The sequence below is a fragment of the Oncorhynchus clarkii genome, chromosome 1 (assembly GCF_045791955.1).
Source record: "Oncorhynchus clarkii lewisi isolate Uvic-CL-2024 chromosome 1, UVic_Ocla_1.0, whole genome shotgun sequence".
Classification (NCBI taxonomy): domain Eukaryota; kingdom Metazoa; phylum Chordata; class Actinopteri; order Salmoniformes; family Salmonidae; genus Oncorhynchus; species Oncorhynchus clarkii.
The window spans coordinates 3,761,802-3,775,859 of NC_092147.1; the positions used below are offsets into that span (position 1 = coordinate 3,761,802).

The 14,058-nt window shown below is 45.8% G+C and overlaps 1 protein-coding gene across 3 annotated transcripts in view; it reads right to left on the reverse strand.

The window, feature by feature from the left end:
* LOC139416142 (inositol polyphosphate-5-phosphatase D) overlaps positions 1–13,456 on the reverse strand; it is a 64,278-nt gene extending 50,822 nt beyond the window's left edge. For all 3 annotated transcript variants that reach the window (XR_011635072.1, XM_071164511.1, XM_071164601.1), the window contains exons 1-2: positions 12,997–13,456; positions 7,218–7,281 (exon numbers count right to left, since the gene is read on the reverse strand). Coding sequence is in view for 2 of the 3 variants with exons in the window: in XM_071164511.1 (XP_071020612.1) it covers positions 7,218–7,281; positions 12,997–13,139 (207 nt within the window). In the remaining variant the exon portion in view is untranslated. The remainder of the gene's footprint in view (positions 1–7,217; positions 7,282–12,996) is intronic.
* Positions 13,457–14,058: the final 602 nt, after the last annotated feature.

The following is a 14,058-nucleotide window of genomic DNA, read 5'->3' on the forward strand; positions in this document are numbered from 1 at the left end:
CCTGATGCATGAGAAATTGAGAAATGGCTCTTAAAATACCCCTTAACACCCAACACCTGGAAGTGGACTGCAACAATAAACAGTCTGTCATCATCAAGTGCTTTGAGAGTCTAGTCAAGAATCATATCACCTCCACCTTACCGGCCACCCTAGACCCACTTCAGTTTGCACACCGCCCCAACAGGTGCACATACGACGCAATCGTCATCACACTTCACACTGCCCTATCCCATCTGGACAAGAGGAATACCTATGTAAGAATGCTGTTCGTTTATTTAACCAGGTAGGCCAGTTGAGAACAAGTTCTCATTTACAACTGCAACCTGGCCAAGATAAAGCAAACCAGTTCGACACATACAACAACATAGAGTTACACATGGAATAAACAAACTTTACAGTGTCCCAGAACTTTTTGGAGTTTGTACTACAGGATGCAAATGTCTGTTTGAAAAAGCTATCCTTAGCTTTCCTAACTGCCTGTGTATATTTGTTCCTAACTTCCCTGAAAAGTTGCATATCACGGGGGCTATTTGATGCTAATGCAGAACGCCACAGGATGTTTTTGTGCTGGTGAAGGGCAGACAGGTCTGAAGTGAACCAAGGACTATATCTATTCCTAGTTAAAAACAATTGAATGGGGCATGCTTATTTAAGATGGTGAGGAAGGCACTTTTAAAGAATAACCAGGCATCCTCTACTGACGGGATGAGATCAATGTCATTCCAGGATACCCCGCAGAAGAAAGGCCTGCCCGCAGAAGTGTTTTAGGGAGTGTTTCACAGTGATGAGGAGTGGTTGTTTGGTCACAGACCCATTACGGATGCAGGCAATGAGGCAGTGATTGCTGAGATCTTGATTGAAAACAGCAGAGGTGTATTTGGAGGGCGAGTTAGTTAGGATGATATCTATGAGGGTGCTCGTGTTTACGGATTTGGGGTTGTACCTGGTAGGTTCATTGATCATTTGTTTGAGATTGAGGGCATCAAGCTTAGATTGTAGGATGGCCGGGGTGTTAAGCATGTTCCAGTTTAGGTCACCTAGTAGCACGAGCTCAGAAGATAGATTGGGGGCAATCAATTCACATATGGTGTCGAGGGCACAGCTGGGGGCAGAGGGTGGTCTATAGCATGCAGCAACAGTGTTTCTGGAAAGGTGAATTTTCAGAAGTAGAAACTTGAATTGTTTGGGTACAGACCTGGATAGTAAGACAGAACTCTGCAGGCTATCTGTGCAGTAGATTGCAACACCGCCCCCTTTGGCAGTTCTATCTTGGCAGAAAATGTTATAGTTAGGGATGGCGATTTCAGGGTTTTTGGTGGTTTTCCTAAGCCAGGATTCAGACACGGCTAAGACATCAGGGTTGGCTGAGTGTGCTAAAGCAGTGAATAAAACAAACTTAGGGAGGAGGCTTCTAATGTTAATATGCATGAAACCAAGGCTTTTACGGTTACAGAAGTCAACAAATGAGAGCACCTGGGGAGTGGGAGTGGAGCTAGGCACTGCAGGGCCAGGATTAAACTCTACATTACCAGAGGAACAGAGGAGAAGTAGGAAAAGGGTACGGCTAAAGGCTATACGAACTGGCCGTCTAGCACGTTCGGAACAGAGAGTAAAAGGAGCAGGTTTCTGGGAACGATAGCATAGATTCAAGGCATAGTGTACAGACAAAGGCAAGGTAGGGTGTGAGTACATTGGAGGTAAACCTAGGCATTGAGTAATGATGAGAGAGATATAGTCTCTAGTAGAGGTCGACCGATTAATCGGAAAGACCGATTAATTAGGGCTGATTTCAAGTTTTCAAAACAATCGGAAATTGGTATTTTTGTACACCGATTTGGCCCCAAACATTTTTTTACACCTTTTTAACTAGGCAAGTCAGTTAAGAACACATTCTTATTTTCAATGACGGCCTAGGAACGGTGGGTTAACTGCCTTGTTCAGAGGCAGAATGACAGATTTTTACCTTGTCAGCTCCGGGATTCAATCATGCAACCTTACAGTTAACTAGTCCAACGCTCTAACCACCTGCCTCTCATTGCACTCCACGAGGAGCCTGCCTGTTACGCGAATGCAGTAAGAAGCCAAGGTAAGTTGCAAGCTTGCATTAAACTTATTTTATAAAAAACAATCAATCAATCGTAATCACTAGTTAACTACACATGGTTGATGATATTACTAGTTTATCTAGCGTGTCCTGCGTTGCATATAATCAATGCAATGCAGGGGGATGATTTAACAAAAGCGCATTTGCAAGAAAAGCACAATCGTTGGACTGTACCTAACCATAAACACCAATGCCTTTCTTAAAACCAATACACAGAAGTATATATTTTTAAACCTGCATATTTAGCTAAAAGAAATCCAGGTTAGCAGGCAATATTAACCAGGTGAAATTGTGTCACTTCTCTTGCGTTCATTGCATGCAGAGTCAGGGTATATGCAACAGTTTGGGCAGTGTAGCTCGTTGTGAACTAATTTGCCAGAATTTTACGTAAATATGACATAACATTGAAGGTTGTACAATGTAACAGGAATATTTAGACTTAGGGATGCCACCCGTTAGATAAAATACCGAACAGTTCCGTATTTCACTGAAAGAAAACTTTTGTTTTCGAAATGATAGTTTCCGGATTCGACCATATTAATGACCAAAGGCTCGTATTTCTGTGTGTTATTATGTTATAATTAAGTCTATGATTTGATATTTGATAGAGCAGTCTGACTGAGCGGTGGCAGCAGCAGGCTCGTAAGCATTCATTCAAACAGCACTTTCGTGCGTTTGCCAGCAGCTCTTCCCTGTGCTTCAAGCATTGCTCTGTTTATTATTTTCGTAAAATTCAAGCCTATCAACTCCCGAGATTAGGCAGGTGTAAGCGATGTGAAATGGCTAGCTAGTTAGCGGGGTGCGCGCTAATAGCGTTTCAAACGTCACTCGCTCTGAGACTTGGAGTAGTTGTTCCCCTTGCTCTGCATGGGTAACGCTGCTTCGAGGGTGGCTGTTGTCGATGTGTTCCTGGTTTGTGGTGAGGAGAGGGACGGAAGCTATACTGGTACACTGGCAATACTAAAGTGCCAATAAGAACATCCAATAGTCAAAGGTATATGAAATGCAAATGGTATAGAGAGAAATAGTCCTATAATTCCTATAATAACTACAACCAAAAACCTCATACCTTGGAATATTGAAGTCTCATGTTAAAAGGAACCACCAGCTTTCATATGTTCTCATGTTCTGAGCAAGGAACTTAAACGTTAGCTTTTTTACATGGCACATATTGCACTTTTACTTTCTTCTCCAACACTTTGTTTTTGCATTATTTAAACCAAATTGAACATGTTTCAACTATTTATTTAAGGATAAATGGATTTTTATTGATGTATTATATTAAGTTAAAATAAGTGTTCATTCAGTATTGTTCTAATTATCATCATTACAAAAAAACAAAAACAAATGGCCGATTAATCGGTATCGGCTTTTTTGGTCCTCCAGTAATCAGTATCGGCGCTGAAAAATCATAATCGGTCGACCTCTAATATACTGACTATATGATAAGGGTGACCATGAGATAATTATTACAAATACATTTTATTTTTATTTTTTACATCGGCCGATTAAATCGGTATCGGATTTTTTGGTCCTCCAATAATCGGAATCGGTATCGGAGTTGAAAAAAATCATAATCGGTCGACCTCTAGTCTCTAGAGACGTTTAAACCAGGTGATGTCATCGCATATGTAGGAGGTGGAACAACGTTGGTTAAGGCATTTTGAGCAGGGCTAGAGGCTCTACAGTGAAATAAGACAGTAATCACTAACCAGGATAGTAATGGACGAGGCATATTGATATTAGAGAGAGGCATGCGTAGCCGAGTGAACATATGGGTCCAGTGAGTGGTTGGGCTGGCTGGGGACACGGCGATTCAGACAGTTAGCAGGCCGATGCTAACAAGCTAGCAGTCAGTAGGCTGGGGCAGCAAGCTAGCAGTTAGCAGAACGGGGCAAGCAAGCTAGCAGTTAGCAGACTGGGGCTGGCAAGCTAGCAGAAGGGCCTTTGGGGGATCTCGTGATGGAGGTAAGTCTGTTTTTGTCTCTTCGTGAGGTGACGTCGATAGACCAGTCGTGGATTAGTAGGGTTCCAAGTAGCTCTAGGTAGCTAGCAGGCCGCGGTTGGCAGAATTGGCCTTCAGCGGACGTTGCGCCGAGGGGCCTGTTGGAATCCTCGGGCAGATTATGTCGGTATTCCAGTCGTAAAGGATCGGCGGGGTTCCGTGCCCCGTAACGGCAGTAGAAGGGGTCCGGATATTGAAGCCCAGGAGTGAGCTTCGGTGGTAGCCCAGGAGCCCTAGCCGGGCTAGCTTCAGGCTAATTGGTGCTTGCTCCGGGATGGAAACACTAGCCAGGAGTAGTCACTCGGGATTGCGGTTAGCTAGTTGCGAAGATCCAGATGAAAATGTTCTGAGTTTGCGGTAGGAATCCGGGGATAAGGAGAGAAAAAAATATGTCCGTTATGCTCTGGTTTGAGTCACGTTGTACGAACTGGCGAGAGCTTTCCGAGCTAAAGGTTAGCTGATGACCGCTAGCAGTGGTTTGCTGACTGATAGCTGGTAGGTAGTTAGCTGGCTAGCTTCAGTTGAGGGATTCCAGTTCGGGGTAAATATAAATATTTTAGAAAAAAAACAGATCCACGCCACATTGGGTGAAGCGGGTTGCAGGAGAAAATGTAGAAGTTGAGGTTTAGGAAAATATTATAAAAAGTAATGTGAAGAAAAATATATAAAAATATACAGTGCCTTGCGAAAGTATTCGGCCCCCTTGAACTTTGCGACCTTTTGCCACATTTCAGGCTTCAAACATAAAGATATAAAACTGTATTTTTTTTGTGAAGAATCAACAACAAGTGGGACACAATCATGAAGTGGAACGACATTTATTGGATATTTCAAACTTTTTTAACAAATCAAAAACTGAAAAATTGGGCGTGCAAAATTATTCAGCCCCCTTAAGTTAATACTTTGTAGCGCCACCTTTTGCTGCGATTACAGCTGTAAGTCGCTTGGGGTATGTCTCTATCAGTTTTGCACATCGAGAGACTGAAATTTTTTCCCATTCCTCCTTGCAAAACAGCTCGAGCTCAGTGAGGTTAGATGGAGAGCATTTGTGAACAGCAGTTTTCAGTTCTTTCCACAGATTCTCGATTGGATTCAGGTCTGGACTTTGACTTGGCCATTCTAACACCTGGATATGTTTATTTTTGAACCATTCCATTGTAGATTTTGCTTTATGTTTTGGATCATTGTCTTGTTGGAAGACAAATCTCCGTCCCAGTCTCAGGTCTTTTGCAGACACCATCAGGTTTTCTTCCAGAATGGTCCTGTATTTGGCTCCATCCATCTTCCCATCAATTTTAACCATCTTCCCTGTCCCTGCTGAAGAAAAGCAGGCCCAAACCATGATGCTGCCACCACCATGTTTGACAGTGGTGATGGTGTGTTCAGGGTGATGAGCTGTGTTGCTTTTACGCCAAACATAACGTTTTGCATTGTTGCCAAAAAGTTCAATTTTGGTTTCATCTGACCAGAGCACCTTCTTCCACATGTTTGGTGTGTCTCCCAGGTGGCTTGTGGCAAACTTTAAACGACACTTTTTATGGATATCTTTAAGAAATGGCTTTCTTCTTGCCACTCTTCCATAAAGGCCAGATTTGTGCAATATACGACTGATTGTTGTCCTATGGACAGAGTCTCCCACCTCAGCTGTAGATCTCTGCAGTTCATCCAGAGTGATCATGGGCCTCTTGGCTGCATCTCTGATCAGTCTTCTCCTTGTATGAGCTGAAAGGTTAGAGGGACGGCCAGGTCTTGGTAGATTTGCAGTGGTCTGATACTCCTTCCATTTCAATATTATCGCTTGCACAGTGCTCCTTGGGATGTTTAAAGCTTGGGAAATGTTTTTGTATCCAAATCCGGCTTTAAACTTCTTCACAACAGTATCTCGGACCTGCCCGGTGTGTTCCTTGTTCTTCATGATGCTCTCTGCGCTTTTAACGGACCTCTGAGACTATCACAGTGCAGGTGCATTTATACGGAGACTTGATTACACACAGGTGGATTGTATTTATCATCATTAGTCATTTAGGTCAACATTGGATCATTCAGAGATCCTCACTGAACTTCTGGAGAGAGTTTGCTGCACTGAAAGTAAAGGGGCTGAATAATTTTGCACGCCCAATTTTTCAGTTTTTGATTTGTTAAAAAAGTTTGAAATATCCAATAAATGTCGTTCCACTTCATGATTGTGTTCCACTTGTTGTTGATTCTTCACAAAAAAATACAGTTTTATATCTTTATGTTTGAAGCCTGAAATGTGGCAAAAGGTCGCAAAGTTCAAGGGGGCCGAATACTTTCGCAAGGCACTGTATATACAAGGGACATGACAGGATAAAGACAAAGATGTCTGACTGCTACGCCATCTTGGATGGAGGCTGAAGAAATTTGGCTTGTCACCCAAAACCCTGACAAAATTTTACAGATGCTCAATCGAGAGCATCTTGTCGGGCTGTATCACAGCCTGGTACGGCAACTGCACCGCCCTCAACCGCAAGGCTCTCACCGGGGGCAAACTACCTGCCCTCCAGGACACCTACACCACCCGATGTCACAGGAAGGCCAAAAAGATCATCAGGGACAACATCTACCCGAGCCACTGCCTGTTCACACCGCTACCACCCAGAAGGCGAGGTCAGTACAGGTGCATCAAAGCTGGGACAGAGAGACTGAAGAACAGCTTCTATCTCAAGGTCATCAGACTGATAAACAACCATCACTAACTCAGAGAGGCTGCTGCCTACATTGAGATCCAATCACTGGCCACTTTAATAAATGGATCATTAGTCACTTTAAGTAATGTCACATTAATAATGTTTACATATCTTACAAAACTCATATTATATGTATATACTGTATTTTATACCATCTATTGCACCTTGCCTATGTCGATCGGCCATCGCTCATCCATATACTTATATGTACATGTTCTCATTCACCCCTTTAGATTTGTGTGTATTAGGTAGTTGTTGGGGCACTGTTAGATTACTTCTTAGATATTACATGAAAATAATAACATTAAATGCTGTGTAGGGGGATCCACTCCCAAAACAGGGTGCAGATCCCTCACATTGCATTTGGTAAGAATATATATTGTGGTGCTGTCTGACTGACCTGGACAGAGAGTTTCCTCTCCTCATTGGGTAGGATCCTGTAGGTATACACACAGTTCTGGAACCTGGAAAAAGGAAAGATGGGTTATCATAATACAGTTTACAGAGATGTCTTGATCTGGCGGTCTGGGTCTTGAGAAGCGGTCTGAGTTTTGAGAAGCAGTCTGGGTCTTGAGAAGCCGACTGGGTCTTGAGAAGCCAGACTGGGTCTTGAGAAGCCGTCTGGGTCTTGAGAAGCAGACTGGGTCTTGAGAAGCAGACTGGGTATTGAGAAGCCGTCTGGGTCTTGAGAAGCCGACTGGGTCTGGAGAAGCCGACTGGGTCTTGAGAAGCAGACTGGGTATTGAAAAGCCGTCTGGGTCTTGAGAAGCCGACTGGGTCTGGAGAAGCCGACTGGGTCTTGAGAAGCAGACTGGGTATTGAGAAGCCGTCTGGGTCTTGAGAAGCAGACTGGGTCTTGAGAAGCCGTCTGGGTCTTGAGAAGCAGACTGGGTCTTGAGAAGCCGTCTGGGTCTTGAGAAGCAGACTGGGTCTTGAGAAGCCGTCTGGGTCTTGAGAAGCCGACTGGGTCTTGAGAAGCCGTCTGGGTCTTGAGAAGCAGACTGGGTATTGAGAAGCCGTCTGGGTCTTGAGAAGCAGACTGGGTCTTGAGAAGCCGACTGGGTCTTGAGAAGCAGACTGGGTCTTGAGAAGCAGACTGGGTCTTGAGAAGCAGACTGGGTCTTGAGAAGCAGACTGGGTATTGAGAAGCAGACTGGGTATTGAGAAGCAGACTGGGTATTGAGAAGCAGACTGGGTATTGAGAAGCAGACTGGGTATTGAGAAGCAGACTGGGTCTTGAGAAGCAGACTGGGTCTTGAGAAGCAGACTGGGTCTTGAGAAGCAGACTGGGTATTGAGAAGCAGACTGGGTCTTGAGAAGCAGACTGGGTCTTGAGAAGCAGACTGGGTATTGAGAAGCAGACTGGGTCTTAAGAAGCAGACTGGGTCTTGAGAAGCAGACTGGGTATTGAGAAGCAGACTGGGTCTTGAGAAGCAGACTGGGTCTTGAGAAGCAGACTGGGTCTTGAGAAGCAGACTGGGTATTGAGAAGCAGACTGGGTATTGAGAAGCAGACTGGGTCTTGAGAAGCAGACTGGGTATTGAGAAGCAGACTGGGTCTTGAGAAGCAGACTGGGTCTTGAGAAGCAGACTGGGTATTGAGAAGCAGACTGGGTCTTGAGAAGCAGACTGGGTCTTGAGAAGCCGACTGGGTCTTGAGAAGCAGACTGGGTATTGAGAAGCAGACTGGGTCTGGAGAAGCCGACTGGGTCTTGAGAAGCAGACTGGGTATTGAGAAGCCGTCTGGGTATTGAGAAGCAGACTGGGTCTTGAGAAGCAGACTGGGTATTGAGAAGCAGACTGGGTCTTGAGAAGCAGACTGGGTCTTGAGAAGCAGACTGGGTCTGGAGAAGCCGACTGGGTCTTGAGAAGCAGACTGGGTATTGAGAAGCCGTCTGGGTATTGAGAAGCAGACTGGGTATTGAGAAGCAGACTGGGTCTGGAGAAGCCGACTGGGTCTTGAGAAGCAGACTGGGTATTGAGAAGCCGTCTGGGTCTTGAGAAGCAGACTGGGTATTGAGAAGCAGACTGGGTATTGAGAAGCAGACTGGGTATTGAGAAGCAGACTGGGTATTGAGAAGCAGACTGGGTATTGAGAAGCAGACTGGGTATTGAGAAGCAGACTGGGTATTGAGAAGCCGACTGGGTCTTGAGAAGCAGACTGGGTCTTGAGAAGCAGACTGGGTCTTGAGAAGCCGACTGGGTCTTGAGAAGCAGACTGGGTCTTGAGAAGCAGACTGGGTCTTGAGAAGCAGACTGGGTCTTGAGAAGCAGACTGGGTATTGAGAAGCAGACTGGGTCTTGAGAAGCAGACTGGGTATTGAGAAGCAGACTGGGTATTGAGAAGCCGTCTGGGTATTGAGAAGCAGACTGGGTATTGAGAAGCAGACTGGGTCTGGAGAAGCCGACTGGGTCTTGAGAAGCAGACTGGGTCTGGAGAAGCCGACTGGGTCTTGAGAAGCAGACTGGGTATTGAGAAGCCGTCTGGGTATTGAGAAGCAGACTGGGTATTGAGAAGCAGACTGGGTCTGGAGAAGCCGACTGGGTCTTGAGAAGCAGACTGGGTATTGAGAAGCCGTCTGGGTCTTGAGAAGCAGACTGGGTATTGAGAAGCAGACTGGGTATTGAGAAGCAGACTGGGTATTGAGAAGCAGACTGGGTATTGAGAAGCAGACTGGGTATTGAGAAGCAGACTGGGTATTGAGAAGCAGACTGGGTATTGAGAAGCCGACTGGGTCTTGAGAAGCAGACTGGGTCTTGAGAAGCAGACTGGGTCTTGAGAAGCCGACTGGGTCTTGAGAAGCAGACTGGGTCTTGAGAAGCAGACTGGGTCTTGAGAAGCAGACTGGGTATTGAGAAGCAGACTGGGTATTGAGAAGCAGACTGGGTATTGAGAAGCCGACTGGGTCTTGAGAAGCAGACTGGGTCTTGAGAAGCAGACTGGGTCTTGAGAAGCCGACTGGGTCTTGAGAAGCAGACTGGGTCTTGAGAAGCAGACTGGGTCTTGAGAAGCAGACTGGGTATTGAGAAGCAGACTGGGTCTTGAGAAGCAGACTGGGTATTGAGAAGCAGACTGGGTATTGAGAAGCCGTCTGGGTATTGAGAAGCAGACTGGGTTTTGATAAGCAGACTGGGTCTGGAGAAGCCGACTGGGTCTTGAGAAGCAGACTGGGTCTGGAGAAGCCGACTGGGTCTTGAGAAGCAGACTGGGTATTGAGAAGCCGTCTGGGTATTGAGAAGCAGACTGGGTATTGAGAAGCAGACTGGGTCTGGAGAAGCCGACTGGGTCTTGAGAAGCAGACTGGGTATTGAGAAGCCGTCTGGGTCTTGAGAAGCAGACTGGGTATTGAGAAGCAGACTGGGTATTGAGAAGCAGACTGGGTATTGAGAAGCAGACTGGGTATTGAGAAGCAGACTGGGTATTGAGAAGCAGACTGGGTCTTGAGAAGCCGTCTGGGTCTTGAGAAGCAGACTGGGTATTGAGAAGCAGACTGGGTCTTGAGAAGCAGACTGGGTCTTGAGAAGCAGACTGGGTATTGAGAAGCAGACTGGGTATTGAGAAGCAGACTGGGTATTGAGAAGCAGACTGGGTATTGAGAAGCAGACTGGGTCTTGAGAAGCAGACTGGGTCTTGAGAAGCAGACTGGGTATTGAGAAGCAGACTGGGTCTTGAGAAGCAGACTGGGTATTGAGAAGCAGACTGGGTATTGAGAAGCAGACTGGGTATTGAGAAGCAGACTGGGTCTTGAGAAGCCGACTGGGTCTTGAGAAGCCGTCTGGGTCTTGAGAAGCAGACTGGGTATTGAGAAGCAGACTGGGTCTTGAGAAGCAGACTGGGTCTTGAGAAGCAGACTGGGTATTGAGAAGCAGACTGGGTCTTGAGAAGCAGACTGGGTCTTGAGAAGCCGTCTGGGTCTTGAGAAGCCGTCTGGGTCTTGAGAAGCCGTCTGGGTATTGAGAAGCAGACTGGGTCTTGAGAAGCAGACTGGGTCTTGAGAAGCAGACTGGGTATTGAGAAGCAGACTGGGTCTTGAGAAGCAGACTGGGTATTGAGAAGCAGACTGGGTATTGAGAAGCAGACTGGGTCTTGAGAAGCAGACTGGGTCTTGAGAAGCAGACTGGGTCTTGAGAAGCAGACTGGGTCTTGAGAAGCAGACTGGGTCTTGAGAAGCAGACTGGGTATTGAGAAGCAGACTGGGTATTGAGAAGCAGACTGGGTCTTGAGAAGCAGACTGGGTATTGAGAAGCAGACTGGGTCTTGAGAAGCAGACTGGGTATTGAGAAGCAGACTGGGTATTGAGAAGCAGACTGGGTCTTGAGAAGCCGTCTGGGTATTGAGAAGCAGACTGGGTATTGAGAAGCAGACTGGGTCTTGAGAAGCAGACTGGGTATTGAGAAGCAGACTGGGTCTTGAGAAGCAGACTGGGTATTGAGAAGCAGACTGGGTCTTGAGAAGCAGACTGGGTATTGAGAAGCAGACTGGGTATTGAGAAGCAGACTGGGTATTGAGAAGCAGACTGGGTCTTGAGAAGCAGACTGGGTCTTGAGAAGCCGACTGGGTCTTGAGAAGCCGACTGGGTCTTGAGAAGCCGACTGGGTCTTGAGAAGCCGACTGGGTCTTGAGAAGCCGACTGGGTATTGAGAAGCCGACTGGGTCTTGAGAAGCCGACTGGGTCTTGAGAAGCCGTCTGGGTCTTGAGAAGCCGACTGGGTCTTGAGAAGCCGTCTGGGTCTTGAGAAGCCGACTGGGTCTTGAGAAGCCGTCTGGGTCTTGAGAAGCAGACTGGGTCTTGAGAAGCCGTCTGGGTCTTGAGAAGCAGACTGGGTCTTGAGAAGCCGTCTGGGTCTTGAGAAGCAGACTGGGTCTTGAGAAGCAGACTGGGTCTTGAGAAGCAGACTGGGTCTTGAGAAGCAGACTGGGTCTTGAGAAGCAGACTGGGTCTTGAGAAGCAGACTGGGTCTTGAGAAGCCGTCTGGGTCTTGAGAAGCAGACTGGGTATTGAGAAGCCGTCTGGGTATTGAGAAGCAGACTGGGTATTGAGAAGCAGACTGGGTCTTGAGAAGCCGTCTGGGTCTTGAGAAGCCGACTGGGTCTTGAGAAGCCGACTGGGTCTTGAGAAGCCGACTGGGTCTTGAGAAGCCGACTGGGTATTGAGAAGCAGACTGGGTCTTGAGAAGCCGTCTGGGTCTGGGTCTGGGTTTCTGGTTTAAAGTAACTGACGTTTCACAGCAGCGTGTGACAGGTGCAGTAATGACAGACGGCATGTACTCAAACACACTTCCGTTGGTCTTTGTGTACAATGGAAAAGTGTACATGACCATTCTTTTATTTTGTTTAGCAATTATTCTAATAAAAGCTCAGAGCGACACAGAGATGTGTGGCGTGAGTTGTACAATGGAGTCCACCCAGCTTTACAGCACGACTGTATGTGCCGGTGAGTTGTTCGCTGCAGCCAGCAGGTGTACTTTTAAAATCTGCGTTACATATAGTCCCTGCTATAGATATATATATATATCTAACTGCATGCAACAACAACAGTATTCTAGACAGTTTCTCTGGTTAATCAAAGTCTTGAGCAAAACATTTTTTTAAATTCCCAACCAATGTACTTGTTGGCATGATTTATGTCATGATGTAAGGAAACAGAAAGTCAACGTCACATTGTTCTGCTATACATCCCAAACGCTGTCATTAGGCAGAGTTGCGCTCTACACTGCAGGAGAATATGTAATCCGAAATAATATACAAGTTGGTATTTGACGGTTTCAGATTGAAATCGCTCCCAAAAATAAACAGTGTGATCAGCGTTGATCATTGTTTGGTCAGATTTAAAAAGTCGTATTTTAAAATCGGCTCTCCCTACTCCAAGCTACTTTGATCTGTGCATTGCAGAGTCAAGACTTCAAAATCATCTTCCTTCCTCAATTTGAACTTTGTACAACAGCATTTGTAGCTCAGTAAATGTTTAGCTGTCAATTATTTCCTTGTTTGTCTCTCTCTCTGCATACGAAGAGGTATAAGGGACGAGTTCTCAACATAATCTTCCTTCCTCAATTTGATCTTTCCAACAGAATATTGGACTGTTAAACTGTCAGTTTATATATATATATATATATATATATCTTTTTTTGAAGATATATGTATCTTCAAAAAGTAGTCAGAATGGACATTTTACTTACAGAACACAGAGGGCATAGGCACCCTGTATGGACTCACTGTCCCGGAGGAGGAAGCTCCCATCCTTAGCTGCCTTGGAGAGCAGATCCTCAGCCTTAGATCGGGTGATATTACCATGGTGCCATGGCTGGTACGACGTAGACATCCTGGTTCTTGAGAGTTCAGTTCTCTACTGAAAACACTCAGCTAGAGAGTTCAGTTCTCTACTGAAAACACTCAGCTAGAGAGTTCAGTTCTCTACTGAAAACACTCAGCTAGAGAGTTCAGTTCTCTACTGAAAACACTCAGCTAGAGAGTTCAGTTCTCTACTGAAAACACTCAGCTACAGACAGAGTTCAGTTCTCTACTGAAAACACTCAGCTACAGACATGTTTCTCACAGTCTTCTCTCTTGCTCTCTCCCTTACTCTCTGTTTCTCTCTTACTCTCTATATCTCTCTCTCTCTCTTCCTGTTAGTGAGTCGAAAGCTGTAAAAAGGAAGCTGCTACAAACACAGCTGTGAACTTCCTCATTTGAGAAGTTAGAAAGAGAGAGGAGGGCCAGAGAGAGAGCTGAACCACTACCACACACACACACACACACACACACACACACACACACACACACACGCACACGCACACGCACACGACTGCTGGTCACAGACCTTTGTCACACTGTTGTAATAGTTACCCAAGGCTAAAACTATATTTCCACCACTGTCATGTTGAACTGTCTGATAGAAAACATACATGTAGTGGCCTGTGTTTTAGCCTGTGAGAGGTTAGAATATACATGTTTCATCTGTTCTGGGATGCATCCCAAATGGCACCCTGTGGGTCTAAAGTAGTGCACTATATAGGTAATAGGGTGCCATAGGGCTCTGGTCTAAAGTAGTGCACTATATAGGGAATAGGGTGCCACAGGGCTCTGATCTAAAGTATTGCACTATATAGTCAATAGGGTGCCATAGGGCTCTGATCTAAAGTAGTGCACTATATAGTCAATAGGGTTCCATTTGGAACTCACAACCCTAGTCTGAAAAGGGAAGGAGTCATGAGAAGGTTCCATCTGTGTGGGTGTAGGGT